At 57.4% G+C, this 23,065-nt stretch overlaps 9 protein-coding genes across 9 annotated transcripts; 6 read left to right on the top strand and 3 right to left on the bottom strand.

Annotated features, from left to right (window-relative positions):
- Window positions 1–243: 243 nt before the first annotated feature.
- Window positions 244–3,414, top strand: MKK02DRAFT_17949 (putative histone-lysine N-methyltransferase; the record flags this gene model as incomplete). Its single annotated transcript, XM_053085866.1, has 12 exons — window positions 244–490; window positions 612–723; window positions 773–859; window positions 912–1,035; window positions 1,087–1,262; window positions 1,311–1,500; window positions 1,553–1,660; window positions 1,707–1,814; window positions 1,861–1,986; window positions 2,036–2,665; window positions 2,719–3,093; window positions 3,229–3,414. 12 exons carry the CDS (start codon window positions 244–246, stop codon window positions 3,412–3,414), a joined length of 2,469 nt encoding a protein of 822 aa, XP_052943607.1.
- Window positions 3,415–4,314: 900 nt separating this feature from the next.
- MKK02DRAFT_17076 (uncharacterized protein) lies at window positions 4,315–8,380 on the bottom strand (the record flags this gene model as incomplete). The annotated part of the gene is made up of 8 exons (XM_053085730.1): window positions 4,315–4,431; window positions 4,488–6,038; window positions 6,080–6,277; window positions 6,322–6,740; window positions 6,788–7,563; window positions 7,612–7,930; window positions 7,978–8,188; window positions 8,222–8,380. Coding segments are annotated over 8 exons (3,750 nt in total), but the record flags the coding sequence as incomplete, so codon positions are not given.
- Window positions 8,381–8,928: 548 nt separating this feature from the next.
- Window positions 8,929–10,501, top strand: MKK02DRAFT_38489 (phosphotransferase enzyme family-domain-containing protein; the record flags this gene model as incomplete). Its single annotated transcript, XM_053090125.1, has 3 exons — window positions 8,929–9,237; window positions 9,285–9,439; window positions 9,490–10,501. 3 exons carry the CDS (start codon window positions 8,929–8,931, stop codon window positions 10,499–10,501), a joined length of 1,476 nt encoding a protein of 491 aa, XP_052943605.1.
- A 1,150-nt stretch (window positions 10,502–11,651) lies between these two features.
- Window positions 11,652–12,683, top strand: MKK02DRAFT_12434 (phosphatidylethanolamine-binding protein; the record flags this gene model as incomplete). Its single annotated transcript, XM_053085521.1, has 1 exon — window positions 11,652–12,683. A coding segment is annotated over one exon (1,032 nt), but the record flags the coding sequence as incomplete, so codon positions are not given.
- Window positions 12,684–12,944: 261 nt separating this feature from the next.
- MKK02DRAFT_28586 (uncharacterized protein) lies at window positions 12,945–15,035 on the bottom strand (the record flags this gene model as incomplete). Its single annotated transcript, XM_053087597.1, has 1 exon — window positions 12,945–15,035. The coding sequence occupies one exon, from the start codon at window positions 15,033–15,035 to the stop codon at window positions 12,945–12,947; it is 2,091 nt and encodes a 696-aa protein (XP_052943603.1).
- Window positions 15,036–15,238: 203 nt separating this feature from the next.
- On the top strand, window positions 15,239–18,498 carry MKK02DRAFT_17613 (Cullin; the record flags this gene model as incomplete). Its single annotated transcript, XM_053085813.1, has 13 exons — window positions 15,239–15,283; window positions 15,334–15,348; window positions 15,421–15,556; window positions 15,674–15,927; window positions 15,978–16,340; window positions 16,415–16,966; window positions 17,013–17,102; window positions 17,177–17,355; window positions 17,413–17,512; window positions 17,561–17,857; window positions 17,904–18,167; window positions 18,240–18,377; window positions 18,445–18,498. The coding sequence occupies 13 exons, from the start codon at window positions 15,239–15,241 to the stop codon at window positions 18,496–18,498; spliced, it is 2,487 nt and encodes an 828-aa protein (XP_052943602.1).
- A 208-nt stretch (window positions 18,499–18,706) lies between these two features.
- On the bottom strand, window positions 18,707–19,519 carry MKK02DRAFT_28584 (uncharacterized protein; the record flags this gene model as incomplete). Its single annotated transcript, XM_053087596.1, has 3 exons — window positions 18,707–19,154; window positions 19,215–19,343; window positions 19,419–19,519. The coding sequence occupies 3 exons, from the start codon at window positions 19,517–19,519 to the stop codon at window positions 18,707–18,709; spliced, it is 678 nt and encodes a 225-aa protein (XP_052943601.1).
- A 276-nt stretch (window positions 19,520–19,795) lies between these two features.
- Window positions 19,796–20,691, top strand: MKK02DRAFT_38484 (uncharacterized protein; the record flags this gene model as incomplete). Its single annotated transcript, XM_053090124.1, has 4 exons — window positions 19,796–20,021; window positions 20,080–20,322; window positions 20,402–20,520; window positions 20,578–20,691. The coding sequence occupies 4 exons, from the start codon at window positions 19,796–19,798 to the stop codon at window positions 20,689–20,691; spliced, it is 702 nt and encodes a 233-aa protein (XP_052943600.1).
- A 174-nt stretch (window positions 20,692–20,865) lies between these two features.
- Window positions 20,866–22,746, top strand: MKK02DRAFT_38483 (uncharacterized protein; the record flags this gene model as incomplete). Its single annotated transcript, XM_053090123.1, has 3 exons — window positions 20,866–21,016; window positions 21,063–22,144; window positions 22,189–22,746. The coding sequence occupies 3 exons, from the start codon at window positions 20,866–20,868 to the stop codon at window positions 22,744–22,746; spliced, it is 1,791 nt and encodes a 596-aa protein (XP_052943599.1).
- Between the last annotated feature and the right edge of the window lie 319 nt (window positions 22,747–23,065).

Genomic DNA, 23,065 nt, shown 5'->3' with positions numbered 1-23,065 from the left:
ACCTCTCGTGTAGCACCCCAGAGAGCACCCTCAGCATAGCTGTGATGCCTATATAGCATGTCCGACGCGAAAACCGAAGTGGACTCGTCCAGTTCCCGCTCGGCGGAGCTCGCTACCCCCGAGCTGCCCGGTACTTCCACTGCGATGGACACGGGATTCTGGGATGCGCTGCACGCCGAGGCCGATGCGGACGAGAGCGGACCATCAACACCTCGGCCAGATACCCCGCCATTGTCTGCCGGGATGACCTCTCGCAGCCAGTCGGTCGGTAGAGGCGGAAAGGACGACGAGGAGACGCCGCGCAGAAACGGCAAGGCCAAGAAGGAGAAGGAGATCTTCGCACCGCCGCTCATTGCGGACCTGCCTAGCGCATGGGATGAGGCGCACGAGAGCTTTGCGGTGCTGGAGAAGTGTGTGTACGAGTCAAAGAGGATGGGAGCGAGCAAGGAGCAGGATGAGATGATGGTTTGCGATTGTGTATATGACCGGAGTAAGCTCTCTTCCTGGCTAGACTCGTATAAGGCTCGGACGGCTTGCCAGAAGGAGGTTGTACAGACCGGAGGGAGATGCGGTCCTCCGGACTTGTTGCGGGAAGAGGCTGACGCGAGCAGGAAATCCGGACAGTGAGCAGTGCGGATCTCACTCGGACTGTGTCAATCGGGCTATCTTCATCGAATGCATCGCAGACCAGTGCAGGGCGAAGGGGCAATGTAGGAATCAACGGTGAGCATACGCTACCCTGACAGCATGGAGGGAAGAGCTGATTTGTCAGCTTTAACAAGCGGGAGTTTGCCGACCTCGAGATCGTCAAGACGGAGTTGAAGGGATTTGGCTTACGAGCTGGTTCGGACATCCCAGCGTGAGCCCATCTTAGCCCACAGATTCATCGATGATCAGCACTGAGCACGTAGTGGTGACCTCATCTACGAGTATATAGGAGAAGTCGTCGGCGAGACTACCTTTCGAAAGCGGATGGCGAGCTATGGGGAGGAAGGGATTAAGCACTTCTACTTTATGATGCTGCAGAAGGAGGAGGTGAGCTTAGCATATGCCTGCAGTCGCAGCAACGCAAGCTGACTTGTTCAGTACATCGATGCCACGAAGAAGGGTGGGATCGGCCGATTTGCAAATCACTCGTGTAACCCCAACTGTGAAGTCCAGAAATGGGTTGTAGGGCGGCGGCTGCGGATGGGTATCTTCGCCAAGAGGGATATACATCACAATGAGGAGATCACCTTTAACTACAACGTGGATCGATATGGGTGAGTTCAGAAAGCTATCTTTGGCCCGAATTGAGCTGACTAATCCAGCCACGAAGCACAGATATGCTACTGTGGCGAGCCAGGCTGCGTTGGCTATATCGGCGGCAAGACTCAGACGGACATTGGTGGTATCAATGATCTTTTCCTGGATGCTCTGGGTATCACGGATCAGGTCGAGGCGGAGGGGATGAAAGGGTCCAAGAAGAAGAAGGCTAGACATCTGGATGAGGACTTTACCGTCAGTCGACATGGCTATCTGATATCCGGATGGCTAAAGCTGACACTCTCAGCCTGTGCTGAATCCGATCATCGAGCCCGAGGTGCAGAAGGTCGCCGCGGCAATACGGCAGAGTATGGAAAATCAGCGGATGATGCGGATGCTGCTCGAGCGGGTTGCGGTGAGTATTCCAGCAAGCCTTCCATGATCTCCCGCTGACCCGATAGATGACAGAGGATTACGCCATACATCGACAACTCGTTCGGATGCACGGTCTCAGTTTGATGTTCATGATCCTGACGGAGCTAGGGGAAAATCGAGAGCTGGTCCTATTGGTGAGTCATCGAGATCGGTAACAGCGCCAGCTACGCTGACAGCCAGGCACTGCAAAGTATGACGAGGTGGAAGCTACAATTGCGGAACAAGATCGAGGACTCGAACATTGAGGAGCCGGTCAAGCGCTTGCAGGGGGGAAATGACGCGGAGCTGAGCACTCTGGCGCAATTTGTGAGTCATCAGGCCTATCGATATGACTTGGTCAAAGCTGACTAAGTAGCTCCTGGATCAGTGGGCCACTCTTGAGCTTTCCTACAAGATCGCTCGGGTGTCCAAGATCGCCTCTCTGGACGCCGAGGACGATGCCAATACCCAGACGTTGGCCGAGGCTCAGCCCTTCACCTACAGTACCGAGCATCGCAAACCACACGCGTGGGAGAACACGAACACCGTCGAGTTCACCGTCGCGCCTATCAAGTATCGCCCACCTCCACCATCCTTCGCTCGTCCACCCCTTCCCCCTAGCACGCCGTCAAACACAAAGCCCAATCCAACCGTCGCCCGAGACCGCTCAAAGCTTGACGCCATCATCGCGCTGGCACAGCAGCAAGCGGCTGCAGCTGCCGCGGCTACTCCAGCCCCTCAATCCGCTGGCGTCGACAGCCCAGCGGAGAGCTCGCGCTCCTCTGCTCGTCGCGATGAGGATACGCCGGATCGAGCCAAGCGGGCCAAGATCAGTCATGCGGATGATGATCTTGGCTCGTACGGCGGCGAGGCCGACATCAAGCAGAAGGCGGAGGAGCGCAAGGAGAAGCGAATGGCCAAGCTCATTGGCGAGGTGGTGGTGAGTAGCATGAGCAAGTATAGGGATGTCTTTGAGAAGGAAACGTTCAAGAAGTACGCCCGTGATGTGAGTCTTCTTATTCAGCTGGATGGCCTGGAAAATCTGAGCTGATCTTGCAGTGCGCAAACGTCCTCCTCGAAAAGGAGAAGCGGCATACCAGCTATATCAACCACCGCAAACCTACCCTTTCAGATGACAAGAAGGCCAAGATCAAAGCCTTTACCAAAGAGTTCACCCATAAACTCATGAAGCGCTTGAAGGAGAAGGGCAAATTGAAGCCCGTCCCATCTGCTTCGGAATCGCGGCACCGCTCGAAACACGCCTCATCCTCTGTCGCTTCAACTCCTTCCGCTATGGCAGCCACACCGTCCACCTCGGCGGGTACGGTGCTGGAGACGCCACGGACGAGTGCCGAGGCGGATGAGCTGGACGACATCTTCGGCGTGGACGATCCAGAGGAGGCTGGCGATGATGCGGAGGAGAGCATGATGGATGTTGACGTCGATGCGGAGCTGGCGGGGATGGATATGGCGCCATTGAAGCCAGCGGGAGATGCGGCGGGAGGACCAAAGGGGCGGCTAAAATTCCTGCAAGAGGCACGGCAGCGGCGGGAGGATGCGGATGACGAGGAGGATCAACCTGTCAAGGCGGTCCGGCCCATAACACCACCCTTACCCCCGTCCATCTCGATGACCAAGGTGGATACGTGGACGGTGGGCGCGGCGAAGAAGCAGAACGGAGCGAGCAAGGTATATGTCCCACCCAAGCAGGATGAGGGGAAGGACACTCCGATCAGAACGCCAAATAGCACATGATAACATAGCTCAACGTGTACAATAGATGCGACAATGCATGTTGTTGTCTTGGTCTTTTCTTCCGCGCGATGGGATTGCCAGAAGACTGCATGAACTATATACAAGACTGATGTGAGGCATAAGATACCTTTCCACTGGACCGGATGGTCTTTTACTCCCTGCCGCAGGATACTATACTAGATACACTCCTCCCTACTGGGCTTACTCCTTCTTCTCCCCTCCCGCCGACAAGTCCTCTCCCGCATCCACCTCCGTTCCATCGACCTGCATCCCCTCATCCTCCTTCTCCGGTGCGATCACACCGTACTCCTCTCCCAATCCACTCTCAACCTTCTCCCCGGTCTTCTTTCCCATCATGACTTCCAGCGAGTCCACCTCGGACACAGTGTCTGTCACATCCGCCGCAGCAAGCGCCTCGGTCGCCGGATGCTCCGCGACCGGTCCACGGAACTGCGCCTGAGTGGCCGCCCGCAGATTGTCGTAATTCATCCCGTCATCGGACGCTGGCGGACTGGGGAGACTGCTGTTGAGATCTGTACCGAACGAGAAGCGTGCAGGCCCCGCCTGGCTCGAAGATACGCCCCACTGAGTTTCGCCGTATGGCATGCCCGAGGTGACAAAGTTTTGAGTGGTGAACTTTTTGTTGGTCTGGAGCTCCTCGTCGCTCGAGTCGACGTTGAGATGCAACGTCGTATTGTCTCCAGAGCGGTTGAAAGACGTGGGCGGACTGTGCGTCCCTCGCTGAGAGTAGCTGGGAAGCCGGCCGTCGTCGGAGGTCATGGGGGACGAAGACCCCCGAGAGTCGGCGGGTGATGAAGAGGACTGGGCAGGCTCAAAGCTGCTTCGAAGATTGGAGGGGAAGGGGTGCGGCGGCCGCGCCATGACAGGCGATGAAGGTGCTGGCGAGACGGCGCGGGATGGGTTGCGTGAGAGTGCCTCTTCGGCTTTGATGCGAGAGATACCGCCGATGGGGCGGACGGTCCGCCGACGGTAGAACAGCAAGTAGGCCGCGCGCGTCTATATGATCAGCTGCGATCCTACTTTGCTTGGCTTTTGCGCATGACCCAGCTCACCTGTATTCCGCTCACGCTCGCCGGGGACACTCGCGAGTCGTCATAGTTGTACCACTCGCCATCCTCCTTATTCTTGCAGAACGCAGTGTAGTGACCCCCGCCCAGACCACCAAAGTGATTATCCACTCCGTAGAGATCATACACCCAACTCTCCTCGTCATCCCCCTCCATCCCAAACTCCTTCGCCTCCGCCGCAGACAGCTTCATCTCCTTGGCAATCTTCCGCTCGCCGATCCGCTCCTCCAAATCCAGACCCTCAATGGGGAAGTTGACCAGATTATCCAGCTTGTCCGAGAGTCGACGGGACGATCCAAACCGCTTGATGCAGATGACGAGAATGTCGGGCGCCTTGTAGATCTCGAGCCGCTTGGTCGCCGCCTGGTGCTTCTTGCAGACGGGGCAGAACCAGAGATCGTCCGCGCCGAGTGTCTCCTGCTTGGAGAACTCATCCAGGCAGTCCTCGATCGAGATCGACTTGCCCTCCTTCTTCTTTGCCCGCTCCTTCTCGATCGCCGGATCGACGAACTCCTCTTCCGGCCGGAGGCCACCCTGGAGATACTCCTGGTATGCTGGGATGGACCACTCGCAAAAGATCGCCTCGCCGGGACGAACGACGAGAGCGGACGACGCGCCTTCCTTCTCCTTCTCCTTCTCCTTGGTACCGTTTGCAGCAGACGCTTCGGCGTCCTCGCCCGAGCTCCCTCCCACGATGGACGAGATCCCGCTCGTGAACCTCCCCAGGAGATTCTTCTTTGCCTTCCGCCTAGCTTCGAGCAACGACCAGCTGTTGGATGCCTGCCTGGGACTACCGCCTTTGTAGACGGGGACGACGGTGTCTTTGGACTTGAACAGCCCCAGGCTGGAACCACCCTCGCCAGTCGACGCGTCGGCGACGTGTACCTTGTACAGATCACCTCGAGGGACAATCTTGCCGGATTTGACGGACGCGAGGGTGGAGAGCGAAGCCGAGGACGCGTTGTTCCGGATCAACGTGGTGTGGATTTCGTTGAGCGGTGAGGCCGGCCGAGAGCCAAGCTCGGATCCTTCGCTTGGTACGGGGATCTCGGCAACCTTGGTCTCGTCACCGTTTCCGTTGACGTGTTCTTCCGGTCCCGCTGCGACCCCGTTCGATGCACCCTCCCCTTCTTCCTGCACGGATGGCACGCCAGCATGCTTGGACCCGCTCGGTACCCACATACCAGCGTACGCCTCCTCCTCGATGAAGCGCGCATACCCCTTGGCGATGGCCTCACGGACAGCGCTAGCGTCGGCCGCCTCGGCGCGTGAGAGCGTGATGAAGAATGGCATGATATCGCCCTGGTCGGGTATGTCGCCAGCTCGGCCGCGGTATCCCTCCTGGATCCGGAAGGTGAAGACGGGGACAGTGATCGAGCCGTCTGTAGGAAGGATCCCGGTGGACTTGCGCGTAGTGGATGTGGGGACGCCAACGTCCTGGAAGACGGGAACATCGTGATCTTTCGCCTCACCGTTATGGTCGGAGTCGTTGTACCAGGCATATATGCCGTTTTTCCACAGGTCGAAGCCGAGGAGCTGGTGGTCAGCGATATTCCTGGGATGTGGGAAGGACGTACATGATTGGGGTTGCATTTCATCAGGACAGAAAGCTTCTCCTTGACCTGAGAGAAGGAGGCGTTGGCGGGGATGAGGAGCTTGCCCTTGACGATCGGCTTTTCCGGGTCCCGGGAGAGGTATTCGTACTTGAGCTCGCGATGTTGAGCGATCGGCAGAGGGACAGTGAGGTACATGAACGGGTCCATCGTGATCGATTCCTGCCAAGTCAGCCTGTCCGACCTCCCGCCGCGGGTAAACTGACCTTGTGGCATTCTGGGCAAACTAGTGTGCTCATCAACTGCCCCTGGAACAGATCGACAATGACCGAGTCATTCCGCTTCTTGTACCCGCCCCAGCACTCCTTGCCCAGCTCCGCCAACTCTTTATTGCCTCCACCCGCCTTCCAGTCCGGCTTCTCGACATACGGCTTCTTCTGGATCCGGTTGAGATCCTCGTGCAGACCATCCAGGAGGAAAGCGATGAATTCTTGGGTGTCGTGTTGGCCGTACCCGGCGAATTGGGGTGCAAATCGGGATGTCGTCCCCTTGAGCTGACGGGGCGAGAAGGAGGATGAAGGGTTTGGCGACCAGAGGGACTCGACGACGCCGCCAAAGGCTTCGGCGACTTGACCGTGCATCCCAAGAGGGTTGTCCCGGTTGAGCTCTTCGCGGTAGACTCCGGCTGAGATGTCAGCTATGTCCCTTCCGTACAGGAAGTGCACAACTCACAAAGGAAGTAGTCACAGAGTTCGACGGTGTTGCTCAAACACTGAGTCGCCGAGTTCATAAAGCAGGTATTACCCAGATTGACCAGTCCCACCAGACCCCTGGTCTTGGCCACCTTCTTCGTCTGCGCCCGGGTCGTCATCCCAAACATCCCCGTTGACGAGCTCTCGCCGGCCGTGGATGTGGTGGGAGCACTACCGGGGAATTTGGCAGGCTGCGAGAAGAGTGGCGATGGAGCGGTAGGAACAGGCGGCATGCTGATGGTAGGCTTTACGACCGCCTCTCCCTTCATACTGACGTCCATGACCCAGTCTGTCTGGTCTCCGCCGAGCTTCTTGCCGAACTCGAGGATGAACGAATCACCGTCCTCAAAGTTACGGCTGGCACAGGTTTCCGCCGAGTCCGTCTCGCCCGAGGAAGCGACCATTTTGCCCGCCAGTCCTGGAATGAGCGCCGGCGCGATCGTGCTAGACTTCAACGCGGCCTTGGCGGCGGGGTCGTTGTTGTCGAACGCCATGAGCGTCTCGAATGCCCAGACACGGTAGGCGGCGCTCTTGTCGACTGTGGCTGTCTCGGCGACGAGGGAGCGGAGGAGGCGGACAAAGATAGGGATGAGGGTTTCGGTGGGGCAGGTAAAGCGGATAGGCGCAGCCGTAGGAATGGGTGCGGGACCGCCGGGAGCTTGTACCTGGTAGAGGGTGTAAATGGGGAGAGTAAGCTGGATGCGGTTGCCGGATATAGCGAAGCGCGACAGAGAAGGGCCACTCTCGGCTCCCAGCCTATATAGTCAGCTTCTGCGGCAATAAATCATGCACATCTGAACTCACGCCGTAGCAAGCGTCTTCCAGCCCGATGTACTGATGTACACAAAGTCCTCGTCCTCCTGCAGACCCATCTTCAAGCTCCATATCCTTTCCTTTGTGCCCTTCGGCGCCAATGAGGTCGTCCCGTCCGAGTTCTTCTGGTTGTCGATAACATAGACCTCTTCCCCCTCGAGGTCGGCCAGCAGGGGCGCCATGTCCAGCTTGACCGCGCTGCTAGCGGACTCGGCCTCATCGCTGAAGGCGGCGGATTTGAGGTCGTCTCGGAGCTTGGCGGGGATGATGTAGTACCGGTTGAATGCGTAGAAAGGCGGGGGCGATGATCCTGGCCATAAGCCAAGGTCACAAAAATATCGATAGGGAAAAACTCACCTAGCAGCTCGTTGTACAGCTCAACGTACTTCTCCTTTCCCAGCCGCTTAGCTCTTTCCCCGCCGTCGGCACCTTCCCCTTTGCTGCCACCATCCAGATGAACATCTTCCGTCATTTTCACCCACTCTCCTCCATCCCCATCCACGTCCGTGCGCGCTGCATCCTTCCCCACAGCCTCGCCCGCGTGATCCTCAATGCCTGTCATGGATTCCTCCACCAGCGTCGAGTTTGCCAGCGGGGAGACCTCGAGCCGTACCGAGCCTTCCAGTGCGGGTACGGGAGAGCCGTTCGTGTCCTCCGACGCGGCCTTTTTGGAGCTGGAAGAGCCGGTAGGCGAGGGTGGGTTGGAGGAGGAGCGAGGTCGCTTAAGGGTCGGGAGGACGGGGAGGGTGGGGTCGGGCATTCCGACGCCCGGCAACCGGGTACGTGGGCTGTATGAGCGTTATAAGGACTGGCTGAGCTAGCTTTGGCGTGTGTTGTAGCTGTATTTTGGGTGTTGTTGATGGTGGGTGTAAGAGGAGAGTGAAGGAGAGAGGTGGTTGGGTGAAAGATTCGCGTCGTAAGCGATTACGGCATAAATAGTGTGGCGGGACGGAATGTGGCACCAAGCTGTAAGCCGGCTCCGCCAGAGCGGAGAGAGAGGGAGTTGGAGCGAGCGAGAAGGGGGAGAGGCGGGTAGAGGGTCTTAAAGGATGGAGGTATAGTGAATGGGGCGAAGTGGGATCGCGTCATTGATCACGGCTCGTACACGAATCATGAACAGGCTATGGCCGGATCCGACCGCAAACGGGGCTGGTACAACCGACTCGTACCGCGTTGACGAGCTATAAAGAGGGCCGGAGTTGCCTTCTCCCTCCTGTCATCATCCCTACCCATACCTCCTTCCCTTACCTCCACAAATCTACCCACAGCCTCACATCATCACAGCAAATATCCTCCGGCTCGCACAGAATGGCCGATTCCACATCCCCTTCGATAGCTCCAACCTCCGGCCTCAAGTGGGTAAAGAGATTCAGCTACGGATACGACCCGCAGTGGTCCATCGAGCCGGAACACTCCGCCATTGAGCTCATAGCCCGCAAGACCTTCCCCATCCCTCCGGACGCCGACCTCTCGGTCACATTCTTCAAGGAAGGCGCGCTAAACAAGCTATACAAGGTGAATGTCGGTGAGGCCAGCTACATCATTCGTGTAGCTCTGCCCTTCGATCCCGCCAGGACGATGAGCGAGGTGACTACTATGCGGCTCATCCGAGACAAGGTAAGCTCCCCTTTATTGATTGGGTTGTGCCGTCGCTGACCACCTAGACGAGTATACCCATTCCTCGCGTTCTCTCCTACGACGCCACGAGCCACAACGAGCTCCGGCTCTCATGGGTATCGATGGAGATCGTCCCAGGTCGACGACTATCTGAGGCTTGGCGAAAGATGCCGATGGTGGCCAAGAGGGCCATGACAGAGCAGTATGTTTATATGCCAGTTTTGATGCTTGCTGCCTCGCGCTAAAAAACAGACTTGCGGGATATCAAGCCCAGCTCCTCACTCTCGGCTTGCATGCCATCGGCTCGGTCGTCCCTATCAAAGAAGCGGAAGACCATCATCACACAGTCCTCACCTGCGTCATCCTCCCCTTCGCTTTCGCCTACGCGGTCATCGCTGTCCTCATCCACCGCATCATCCTCCTGTACACCGGCTTCGACTACATCACAACCCATAATCTCGGCCGGCCGACCACGCCATTGCACCTTCTCGGCGCCAACGCGGGTCTCCCGCTCGGTCCGTACTTGTCCACTCGGGACTGGCTGAGTCACAGACTGGCAGTGCTCCAAGCTCGCACTGAGCAGTCATTACACTTCTACCGAACGGCCAAGTTGGCATCCGGGCTCAGCGCGAAGGATCTGGAATCCCTCGAGGACAATTCGGTCCTTTGCGAGGGAGATCTCGGCATCATCTCCCTCCTTATCCAGCACCTCCCTCGGGTCTTCCCTAGACATCGATCCGAGCGGACCATGCTCTTCCACCACAACCTCAGCGAGCGCAACATTATGGTCGATTCGGACGGCGTCATCATGGCCGTTCTCGACTGGGAGCATGTGTGTGCTGTGCCATTCTGGTACTGCACCCAGTTCCCGGGTGTCCTCATGACCATGAAACAGAAACTCAGGCCCCGCCGGAGCGAGTACGGACCCGCCGAGAGCTTCTACTTGGATGATCCGGAGGAGCACGGGGATCTCGACGGAGTATCACTTTTGTACTGGGAGTCGAGGGAACGTTTCGAGAAGACGATACTCCGGAAGGTATACATGGCGGAGATGGACCGGCTGGTACCTGGCTGGGCGGCAGAGTACAAAAGGAGCAAAGGTCAGAGGGAGTTTGAGGACTGTATTGCCCATCTTGAGTGGGGAGGTCACTATGGCTTGAAGGGATTCGAAGACTGGCTGGAGGCGTATGATCCTGTGACCGGTGAGGGGTCGCCGGAAGCATGCGAGGACCGCTGGCCGATCTTTGGCGAGGGACTCGAGTGAGTTTGCATTTGTTGTCATTTATCAAGCAGTGGGGACACCCACACCCATGGATGCGTCTGTCTGTCATCTTGGCCTGAGCTGACGGTTTTAGTTTCTACACAGATGGAGTCGAGTACGACACAGATGACGAAGAGGATGATGAAGGCTACGACAGTGATGTGACTGCTGTAATGTATGAGAGAGAAGAGAGAGAATAGGAGGACAAAGCGGCGGCGATGATGAAGCTAGCATTGCGCCTTCTTTGCTTCGAATTCACTGTAGTCCCTGTGCCGATCCATGATGTACGTACTGAGTAAGCCTCGCTGTTTCTTGCTATCTTGCTAGCCCAACCCTATTGACTTTTCGACCCTAGACCAAGAGGCAATATACTGTTCCGACAGCAATGTCTCAGATCACAGAGGAAGCAAATCCGCCATGGATGGGTGGCAATATGCCACATCTCAGAACGCCGGAAACAGCGCAAGTCGCAAGGATAGAGGTCACCATCTCGGCTGCGCAAGCATAGCTTTCACCGGGCTCCGCTGCCCATCGACCATCGATTGCCTCGAAAAACCGAAACTTGTTTAACTTGACTTACGACTAGGAACCTGAGCGGCCGCGAATGTCCGAATACATAATGGTCACTTTCTCGTTGGCTTGGAACAGTGTTGCCTAGGCACGCAAGTCATTCCCGCTTCGACAACCCCTCCAACCGTCATCAACCTTCTAACACAAGCAAACAAAGCCTCACTCGGTCACGACTCACCTCATCGTGGGACGTGGCCGGGCGTGGGGTTGGGTTTAGATCCTAGCTGGTAGTCCTCAGAGACCCTAAGCGAGAGCTGTACAGGGAGTGGCTTAGGCAGAGAGAACCCCGGGTTTGGCCAATGAGGTGCATGTGATGAAGCACCTTGAGCCCCCCATATCTTTTTGCCACCCTCGACCACCACAACAGAAGGAAGGGTTCCGGCGGAATGAGGAGTTGGATGGGTGCCACGTGTCGGGGATAGAGCAGGCAATTAAAAGTTGGCGGCGTTTCTGCTCTGCTCTATGCCTTGCATACATATCATCACCAATACAGCCCAGTATGAGAGCAAGATCATCCGCACGTATAGCCACAGCTAGCCTGCCTAGGTCGACCTACCCAGCCACTCTCCCCCGTTTCAACTCCAACTCCACGTCCTCGTCCGAACCCGGCCCATCCTCCTCCTTCCAGCCCGTCCTCCCTCCAGGCCAGAATCCAGCATACGATGCCGCCCTCTCCTACCTCTCCTCTCACTGCTCTTCCCTCCTCTCTCAAATCACACACCTCCGATCGACCAACGCCCCAGCGGCGCAAATCGAACATCTGGAAATAGCGGCGGATGTGAACGATCCACTCACACGGCGGACGTTCCGCGAGACGGGCGGCAAAGGGATGATGGGACAGGCGGTGATGCGTCATCTGGCGGAGCGGGCGTGGAAGAAGGAGGGAGGGCTCGATCTGCTCATGCAGCGGATACATCAGATGGGAGTCGTGCCGGATCTGGTGCCGGAATTGAAGGGGACGGCGCCGTTGACGATAAGGCTGGAAGGGGAGGAGGTGGAGCCGGGGAGTATGCAGTCGGCGGCGAAGTGGGGGGATGCACCAAATATGTCGTTGCAGCTGTTCCACCACCCAGAGGAGGGGAAGGAGGAGGGCTTGTATACGTTGCTCGTGGTAAACACGGACCACCCCTCGCCGGAAACCCAATCTTTCGTCCAGCGGGTCCTATACGCCAAATCGGACATCCCCCTATCGGTCCAATCGGGCGAGACGGACCTCTTCACTGCTCCCGGTACTACACACCTCGAGTGGGAACCTCCCCTCCCCGCAAAAGGCACCGGGAAGCACCGATACGCATTCATCGTCCTCCGCCAGCCATCCTCCTCTTCCCCTCTCACTGACCGATCCCCCTTCAACCTCCGTACCCACCTGTCATCCGCTTCCCTCTCCTCGGCGGACATCGTGGGCATCTCCCTCATCCGGTCAGAATGGACCAAGGCGGACGAAACGTATCTGGCGGACAAGTATCGCGAGGTGCACGGAGGGGAGATGGTGGAATTTGGGAAGCCACCCAAGGAGATGCGGTTTGGGTACCCTATGAGCGCGAATCAGAAGCGGGCGGAGGCGATCAGGGAGGAGGCGTGGGATAGGGCCGTGGGTGGGTTGGCAGAGGGATTGGAGGGGGAGGGAGTTGAGGTGAGACAGGAGAAGTAGTGTAGAGAGGTGGAGGAGTGGGTAGACCGGCAGGACTTAGTTAGCGCAGAGCGTAGACCCAGAGTAGTTAGCAAGCAGAGCAGTAATGGCACGAGGGATCTAAATTGGTAGAAGTCATAGCCATATAGCCTAATGCAAGTAGATCTACAACTCTATCCCAGTCTACCAGTTACACTATAAGCTACAAAGCACCCATCGCCTGTTCTAGTCTACATTCTACCTCGCCTACGCTACTTCTACTTCTAATTCTACAGCCCGAGCCAAGCTCCCCGCTTTCACCCCGATCACCCCCATCCTGTCCGCCTTCGCCACTGTCTTAGATCGCCAGGTTGTCCGCCTCACCCTCTCCCCGCCCTCTTTGCCGCCCCTCCCTGCTTTGACTGCTCCCACCACTCTTTCACCCTCCGCAGCAGCCACCTCCACTACCGGCTCCACCAAGCGCTTGGGATGCTTCCTGCGCAAGGCTGGCTCTGCCGCCCCTGGTATCACTCTCTCGCCCGCCTGCCCTTCGCCCACTCCCTGCAACTTGAACCCCCTCGCGCCCGCTCGCTCTACAACTTCGTGTACCTCTTCCCACCGCTCCGCCTTGAGCAAGATCCCCTTGATAGCCTCATACGTCTCCTTTCGGGGCTCCGCCATCTTGACGCCGGGCGCAATCTCTACGCCAGCTTCCATGCCGCCCAATATCCCTTGTAGACCTGCCCACTCGCCCCGGCCCGCCATGGAGAAGAGGATCGCCTCATACACCCCCAAGCTCGGGAGGATGCCCGCATCGACCATATTGCGCAGACCGAGCAGGCCGGCCGATGGACCCTGGAGGAACGTGATCTCCCGAAGGAGGACGATGTGGGTGACGGTCGTCGGGCGGAGCCGGGGGGACAGAGTCGACGAAAGGGAGAGGTAGGATTTGTGGAATTCGAGCGGGGAGGGAAGGAGTGGGAGAAGCGCCCGGAAGACCGTACTGAGGATATGAGGGGATGCGGTGAGTTTTGTATCCGAATAAGACTTAGATGTGGCGGGATCGATGATACCGAAGGCTAGATTGGTAGGTGGGAACCCGACCCAGAGGAAGTGTTGGTCGAATAATTTGATGATGTCTTGGTTGGACCATCCCCGCCGCCGACCGAGGAGCATCTTGGCGTGCCACCATGTTTCCCGCCGACTATCGTCCACACCCCCCGTGACCCGCCTCTCTAGTATCTCCAGCAGGCGCGGGCGTTGATTGATCTCCAGCGCTTCGATGAGGTTCGCGAGATTGCTCGGCGATGTCTTGCCCGCTTTGGCCCGGAGGACCCGCTCGGCCAGAGAGACCGCTGCGTCTGAGGCCGGCTCCGCCTTGGCCTCACCTACCGCCTTTCTCTCCTCCACGTACGCCCGAGTGAAGTCTGTCCACCCTTGACCGTCCTGTAGCATATGCTCTGCCTGGTATTTCCACCCTGCCGCCGCCACGGCCCGCAAGAACGAGTTCCGCATCTCCTGCACCCTCAACTGGGCATACGCCGCATGTGCAGCCGCCCTCGTCGACAGGGACCGCCTCGACGTTGTCCCCGCCAGGTATACCTCTTCCAGCCTGCTCATCATCTCCTGCAGCTCCCTCACCGGGGTAATATACGCCAGATGCCGCATGATGGGGCCGAGGACAGTAGGTAGAATTCCCTTCCTTGCCGCTAGGAAGAGGAAATCCGAGAGGAATGACTTGTCCGCCGAGTACTCGTTGATAAGCCTATCGACGACGGGTTTCCAGACGCCCTTGATTCCAGGATGAGACCGGACGGCTGGCCGATTAGGGACGAGCTCGAGCCAGAAGAGAAAGGCCGCCTTGCCTTTGTCCGACGGCCGGAGTACCGCGACCGCCGCGGTGAGGTATATCGCCCGGCGCTGGATTCCAACGTGGAGCTCGGAGAGCTCGTAGTGCATGCACCGGGCGGCGCGGATGTCGCCGTCATGGACTAGACGAGCGAGGGCGTCGCATCGCCGAGTGAGGGGGCGGGGGCGGATGGCAGGGGTGGAGGAAAGGGGGTAGAGGGTCGCCCATTCCGGAGTGAGGGTGGGCTCCCGGGCGGTGAGGGAGAGTGCCGCGGATGAGTATTCGTCAGAGGATGGCTCGAGGAAGTCTGAGGTGGGGACATCCGAGGAGGCGTGTCGCGGGTCCCAAGAATTGACGCTTGGACGAGCGGGGAGAGTGGGTTGTTGCGGGAAATAAGGGTGGACGGCTACTGAGAAGTGCCTTTTTGGTGTTTGGCTGGGACTAGGCATGTCCCGAAGCACGAGCCTGACGGCGTGTAGTGCCCTCTGCGATGTCTGGGCGATGTTCATGGTGATGTATGAAAGCAGGAGATGGTCGAGGCGAGAAGGACTTTTTCGACATGCTGAGTCAAAAACTTTATGCCGCATCAACTCGTGCGTGCCTGGAACCGTTTACTCTGCTCATGCACCATCACCATCTATATAGCTATCCAGCACTGCAAGTACGACCGAGACTCATAGCCTGAGATTCAGAGGCAGCTCACGAGGCCGCTATGAGCATGTCGAATAGCCCAGCACGGCGGGGGAAGCCCAAGATCGTATGTTCATCAGCTCGCTCCCATCGAGGATCATTCGCTGACGATGACAGAGACCGCCCAAGAAGGTGAGCTATACCGCCCTCCAAATCTCAGGAGATGTCAAGGGTGAGATTGTGGAGCGAGAGCTGATCCACTAGATCGGCCCAGAAACGTCCATGAAGGACACCTGGACCAAGCTGTCTTACGCGATCAAGGAGATTCAGAACCATAACGTGTCCAAGTTGAGCTATGAGGAGCACTATCGCTATGCCTACAATATGGTGCTGTACAAGTGTAAGTGACTAGCTTACAGCCGAGCTGGAGACCAGGGCTGGCGGTCCTATCTGTGTTTCTTGCCCAGCTATGATTGGCTCTGGAGCTGCTAGACCAAGACCAAGCTGATCAAGACAGCCGGTGACCAGCTCTATAACGGCGTTCGCGAGCTCATCACCGAGCACCTCAACCATCTTGCCGAAGAACTCATTGTTCCAGCCTTTCCACGGTCGGGGGGTACGGCGGGTCTAGGGCGCTCAAGCGGAGGTGGTGGCGGCGCCGAGGCGGTCGAGCGGGCATTGGAGGGGGAGCGATTCTTGAAGAGCGTGAAAGGCGTATGGGAGGACCATACAGGAAGTATGAGGAAAGTGAAGGACGTCCTACGCTACATGGTGAGTCCCGTTTTGCGCTTGCGGACATACAGGGTGAGGCTAAGCTCCAGGACAAAGTCTACACCCAAGCACACTCCGTTCCGATCATATACGAAGTCGGGCTCCACCTCTTCCTCTACACCATCATCCGCTCCACCTCCCCGCCTATACATACCCACCTCATCGGCTCGCTCCTTTCGCAGGTCCAATTAGAGCGTGACGGGGAGACCATCACGCGCACGACGGTGCGCGATTGCGTGGATATATTGCTGCGCCTCCAGGATCCAGCGGCGCCGGGTGCGGGCACGCAGCGGGCGTTGTCAGTGTATCAGACGGACTTTGAGCCGGAGTTTCTAAGAAGGAGTGGGGAGTTTTATGAGGCTGAGGCGGGGGAGGTATTGGAGAGAGGGGATGCGAGTGTGTATCTGAAGAATGTGAGGCTATCTCTGTTTTGCAAGTCATGTCAAGGATGACCTGCTCTCTCGTGTAGACTCCAGCTGATGCCCAGGTCGAAAAACGCCTATCTCAAGAATCAGATCGAACAGCGCACTACCTATCCCCCTTGACCTCTCCCGCCCTGCTCGCCTTGGTAGTCTCCAAGCTTCTGACCCCTCACCTGACCGCTATCCTCTCCATGCCCGGAACAGGTCTCCGGCCTATGCTGGACGCGGACCGCCTGCCTGATCTTCGGCGTCTATACACCCTCTTCATCCGCGTTCCGGATGATGTGGGGCGGAATGCCCTGCGCACGGCTTTGAAGGGCGATATCGAGGAGAGGGGGAAGCTTATCAATGAGGGTGGCGTTATACCTGCTGGCGCTGGGCCAAGCCAGGATGGCGCGGCCGCGGAGGGTGGCGCGGAGGACGAGGAGATGGAGGGGAAAGGAAAGGGGAAGGCGAAAGAGAAGGGCGGTGGTAGTGAGAAGGCTGTGGGTGGAGCGGGCGCATTATCGCTTGCGCTGGGATGGGTGCAGGGGGTGTTGGATCTGAAGGACAAGTTCGATAGGGTGCTAGATGAGGCGTTTGGGGGAGATAAGGCGATACAAACGAGTATCAACGAGGTGAGTTTGTATCCTCGAGACATGAGGTGCAGGAGCTGATCTCAAGGCCTTCCAAACCTTCATCAACGCCAACCCTCGAGCACCCGAGTATCTTTCCTTGTTCATCGACGAACACCTCAAGAAGGGCACGAAAGCGGTACGTCTTACACCTGTTACACTTATTGCGGCCTGTCCGCGCCAATCCCGTTTGGAGTTAAGCTGAACTCGCAGAAATCAGAAGACGAGATCGAGATCGCCCTCGAAAAGACAATCATCCTCTTCCGCTTCTTGTCTGATAAAGACAAGTTTGAGCGATATTACAAGACACATCTCGCAAAGCGGCTATTGTATGCTCGGAGCGCGAGCGATGATTCTGAAAAGGGGATGGTGGCTAAGCTCAAGATTGAGATGTAAGTCAAGCTGGGTGCGATGCCGACGAGAGAAGAGGAACGTCCGCTGATCGCTAGGGGATTCCAATTCACTCAAAAGCTGGAAGGTATGTTTACAGATATGCGAATATCGGCCGAAGGGGCGAACACATTCCGGAACTACCTTAATCGACATGGGGTATGCCATCTGATTTCCTCCCCCGAAAGCTGATTCGCTAATCTCTAGGCCCTCCCCCTCGACCTCCAAGTCTCAGTCCTCACGACGTCCCACTGGCCCCCATCCGTCATCGCCACCTCACCCCTCATCTTCCCCGCCCCGCTCACCAATACCACCTCCGTTTTCCAGGCATACTACGACTCGCGCCATTCCGGCCGACGCCTAACGTGGCAAGGGAACCTCGGGACGGCTGATGTCAAAGTCAGGTTCAAGAATCGGAGCCATGATGTGAATTGCTCGACGCAGGCTTTGGTGGTCATGCTGGCTTTTGAGGATGTGAGGGGGGAAGAGACGCTGGGATATTCGGTAAGTCATCCTTTCGCAAGGATCAGAGTTTAGGCTGATATGGTAGGACCTGAAAACTATCACGGCACTCCCCGACGCAGACCTTGTTCGCACGCTCCAATCCCTCGCTTGTGGCAAATATCGTATTCTCTTGAAAACGCCCAAAGGCCGCGAAGTGTCTCCGTCCGATACATTCGCATTCAACGAGGCGTTTACGTGTCCGCTGGCGAGAATAAAGATTATGCAGGTCGCGGCGGCGAGGGTGGAGACGGGGAAAGAGAGGGAAGAGACGGAGGGGATGGTGGAGGAAGAACGCAAGTTCCAGATTGAGGTGAGTTTGCCCGTGGACAAGATGGGGAAGGTCGGAGACTCGGGATGAAGGATGCCGTGCTGATAACCCTAGGCGTGTATTGTCCGGGTCATGAAGAATCGGCAGACGATGGGGCACAATGACCTCGTTTCGGAGGTGGCACACCAGCTATCCAGTCGGTTCATACCGACTACTTCGCTCATCAAGAAACGGATAGAGGGGTTGATCGATGTGAGTACTTGGCTTACATTTGCGCCGGGCAGATGGCTGGATGAGTGACCACGCTGACGTGTCGCAGCGAGAGTACCTGGAGCGGGGAACAGATATCGGGACTTACAGATACCTAGCATAGCTCTCAGCAAGTAGCATATTTGACATTACATCCATGTAGCCTAACCTTAGTTCTGTATTACTACTTTTCTGCTAGCTCTTTCGCCCGGCCAGCACAGGAGACCGTGCTGATCCCATATCGCTAGCCCAATGTTCGGCACGCGACATCTTGCAGACCTCGTACCAGCCTGCTTCATACTTTGATCGAGTCTTGCTCTAGACACATCCACCTAGTCCTCGCAGTCCCCAAACAGCCCCCAATCCGCTATTCTAAACCCCCTCGCCGCCTCTTGGAACCACCCGTCCACTTTCCTTCTCTCGTCTTCGCCCTGCCCGCCCTCCGCGCTGAGGTTGACATTCACACTCATCACCACGTCAGCCTTCTTCCTCCCGCTCCCTCCGCTTCCACTGGCCATTCCAGAGGGTTCAAGCCAACACCGCCATAATGCCAGCCCGATCCAGACGGTATCCGGGTCGTCCTCTTCCCTGCCTGGTCGAGGTGCGCCAGTAGGGTTATGTGAGAATTTATGGATGACCTGCGTTCCTTGCAAGATGATCGGAGTGGGTGTTGAGGAGGCGTCGGAAGAAGGCCGGGAGGGGATGGAGGGGGATGGAGGGGAAGTGAGGATGGAGGTGGATAGGGCGGAGTTGTCGTGTGCTAATGAGGAAAAGTGGAACCTGGTCGGATCAGCTCAAACTCACTCTTCTTCGGAGAAGATTCGGGGGTATGTAGCTCACTTGGCAGCTTCCCATAGATCCTTCCCTGCTTCGCCCTCCTCTACCATCGCCAGCACCTCGACGACTACGCTCGTTTCGGACACGGGCGAAAGGAAGACCTCTTGGTTATCAGGGATCTGGCGCAGTTCACTGCACACATCAGCCCTCCGAGAGATACAATTTCAGTAAATGAGATCCCGATGTAGCTGCAGGACAGCCACGCACCTCGCGTCGAGGTAGTCGAAAGGTAGGGAGAGTTGGATGGCTCCGCCGAAGAGGTCTCGCTGTGCGAGGCGCACGGGCCCTGCTGTTGCTGTATTCGGCATGTCTTTTTGCTGAGTGTCCAGGAAGTACACCTAGAGGTGGTCTTTGAGCTGCAGGTGTACCGACCGTGGTGTCAGTCTAACAGGTAGATGGCAACGTAGCAACTCTGAAATCTGCTGCCAGTAAGCAAGTTGCGGTGCGGATAAACGTTTCTCCGCGTTTCAGAATCGCGAACTCAACGTTCTGCGCGTTGCGCGAGCCGCGACCGTCTCGCCTTCACTTTCAGCAACATCCCCTGCCCTTTACCTACTCCTTTAGCTCGCTAATTATCAGCCACTATGGCACTCCAGACTGAGTCCATACTGCCATTCACGCTCCGCCTCAATGCGTTGGAAGCAAAAGTCATCGGCGCGTCGAGCTATCCCAGCTCGGACCCGCGCGATACCGCCCCTCCCAAGCTGGGCGAGTCGAGCAAGACTGCCCTGAGGCGTGTGAGGGAGATACATGAGGCTTTGGAGAGAATAGGGGGCGATAATGAAGGCTTGAGGCGATTTATTGGGAATTGTGAGCTCAGCAACTGCGCTCTATGTGAACGCGAGGAGGAGCGAGCTTATCCGTTTAGATGAGGCGTATCTACCATTTCTGTCCCTTCCGGATCCTTCCAGCGCATCAGGAGCACAAGGAGATCCGTCAGACCCGTCGAGACCAGCGACAGGCCCGATAGCGGAGTACGACCTCGTACCTGATAAAGTCAAGGTGACGATGCTGCTTGAAGCAGCGGCGGATATCAAGGGGGTTGAGCGGGATTTGAGGGAGGTCGAGCTACTGAAGGGAAGAGGAGTGGAGGGTGCCGGAGAGCTTGAGAGTGAGTCATCTCAGACTGGACTATAGGCTCCATGTCCAGACAGAATGGGAGGAATGTCGAAGGAGCGCTGACTTTGCAGAGCTACTACCTTTGCGGCCACAGCTTCTGGATCGGACGCGAGAGTCACAAAACCAGTCACAAGCTTTATCGGCAGCGAGGCAGCAGACGACTAATCTACTTGTACAGTATAACGAATACGTGAGCTCTTTACACCTTCCGCAAGCCCCGCTGAGGGGACGCTCGCTGACTTCTGAGACGAGCGCGCTATCCGAGCTGTTCCTAGACATACATCGGAGGTTGGAGTACATGGAGGAGGCTGTCAGTCGAGTCGAGCGGAAGAAGCGCAGAGAGCTGGCAGAGCGATACTAGGCAAGCTCTGGAAAGAGTGTGATGGTATATCTGAAACACGACGCACGGTTGAGGGGAGCTGACTGGACCACACCAAAGTATAAAAGCGCTCGACTTCTACTTTTTCTCTCTCTTCCTTACATATCAATCCTCTCACCCTATTTTTCTTTCGATATCATCTAATCCATCACAAACATGAAGCAGATTCCCCTCGAGGTCAAAGCTCGCATCGCGGCGCAACTCGACCTCCCTTCCGCCCGAAACTTGACCGTGAGCTGCAAGGCGTGGAGGAATGCGGGAGAGATGGCGGTCTGGAATGAGGTGGATCTGACCACGGGATGGTATGGTGAGCTGCTCACTTACTCTATATCGGCCCCAGCTGACCCAAGCAGATAAGCCGGCGTGTACCGAAGACTTCATCGACGAAACGGAACACGACATCCGGAACGGCAAGGTCGACACCAAGCTCGAGCGCATCCGCGACTCTCTCAAGGCGTACCCCTTCCGCTGGAAATGTATCCAGTCGATCCGCATCGAGCCCTCGGACGGTGGTGAAGACGACGGGATGTGTAGCGCCCCCCAAGCCAAAGCGCTCATCTCCTTCATCACACGCGTCGCTCCCCGCCTCACTCGGATCAGCATCCTTCCCCTTCCTCTCGCTGAGGACCTCTTGGATGAACAAAGCTGCGAGATGTTCACGTCGATGCTCGGCTCGCTCAAGCTCAACTTCCCAAAAGTCACCCACGTGCAATTTGCGCGGGGCTTCGCATCAGAGGCGGCGATCCCGACCTGGATCTTGCGGATCAAGACCCTTCAGCACCTCGAAGTCGCCCGGCCGGACGTCTCCTTCGTCGCCGATCTCGGTCACATCAGTACTACCATCTTAAGCGGTATGTTCCCGCACCTCACGACCGTCACCGTCCATCGCATCGGCAAGAATCACGATCAGCACGCTCGCGAGATCATCACTGCTCTGCTCGAGGTGGCGCCCAAGCTTGCAACCGTCCGCATCACCGGTCTCTGGGAGCGGATCGAGAGGGACAGTCGGGGATATCTCCCGGAAGTCTGGCGGCAGACGAAGCGGTCTCGCACAATCTCGATCATTCGGCCAGACAAGCTCGGCAACGGCGGATCGGCGTTCGTGCACGAGACGAGGGAATCTACACCTTCTTCTACGCCGGTCTATCGCGATTCAGACGACGAGGATAGCGATGATGCAAGCGAGAGCTACGGTTATGGCGGAAGCGAGGGTGGGTACGGGGACGGATTTGGCGGGGGAACAGGAAGGCGGCTGTACAGCGACTCGTGCGCCAGTGACGATAGCGAGCGGCTCGCATGGAAGGACAGCAACCTTCCAACAGAAGACCTATTGACCGAGAAGGAAGTGTTTGCGGGCGGGATCAAGGTCAAGTTTCTGGAGGAGGCGGTCATCACGATGGATCTGGCAAAGGGGTGCGAGGAGTTTCCTTACGACGTGAGTTGTTGGCTTTGATTTGATCGATCGTGCTGATGATACAGACCATCATCGTGGAGAATGACAAGACCGTCTCTCGCCTCACCGTCGTTACCACTCCTCGCCTCACCGGGGCCACCAAGCACACCTCCCAGTCCCCCGACCATACCGCCGCCATCCTCGGCCCTCTCCTCACCACTCTGCGCCGCGTCCCCGAGCTATCTGTCATCTACATTCCCTCGGCTCCTGGTCTCTTTTCCTCTGACTTTGTCTCCCCCGCTCGGGACGCCGGCCGCTTCGTACACCCCAATTTCTGGACGGACGGTCAGCGAGGCGCCATCATTCGCCACTACGTATCAGGGAACGACGTCCTTTGGCATATACGAATCCGGGACGGCTGTTCGGCGGCGGACTCAGGCGGTGCGGTCAAGCCGGACGACGACTGCAGGACTGACCTGGCATGCTATAAGGACCGCGTGCTGCCCCGCAGCGTTCTTCAGGCGGTCTACGAGAAGGCGGCACTCGATATCGACAGTACGGAAGGCGGACGGCGGCTATCACTCGGAGATGGGTCGGCATGGGACATCCTGCGGAATTGGGCAGAGAAGACGGAGGAGATGTAGGTCGGAGCTATGTGATGTATGGGAGCAGAAAGTTGGATCTGAGTCGGTCGCTTGCAGGTGGAGATGGGCTTGATACTATCGAGGTGGCTGGAACCGGAGTCTTTTGTACAGTACAGCGGGTTTGTGAGTACTCAATCGTTACATGCAAGTCTGTCCATGTTTCCTGATTGCAAACGAGCGGTCTACCGCGGAGCCAAGCATAGGTGAAACTCTCGATCTGGGCACTGGGGTGCTGTCTGCTTTGGGCCTGCTGAGGCTGAGAAGCAGGAGAGGCGGGATAAGTTGGCAGATCTGAAACGCCTCGTAAGGAATGCTGACT

This window comes from Dioszegia hungarica (assembly GCF_025882075.1).
Source record: "Dioszegia hungarica strain PDD-24b-2 chromosome Unknown MKK02contig_16, whole genome shotgun sequence".
Classification (NCBI taxonomy): domain Eukaryota; kingdom Fungi; phylum Basidiomycota; class Tremellomycetes; order Tremellales; family Bulleribasidiaceae; genus Dioszegia; species Dioszegia hungarica.
This window is presented reverse-complemented; position numbering and strand designations above follow the sequence as displayed.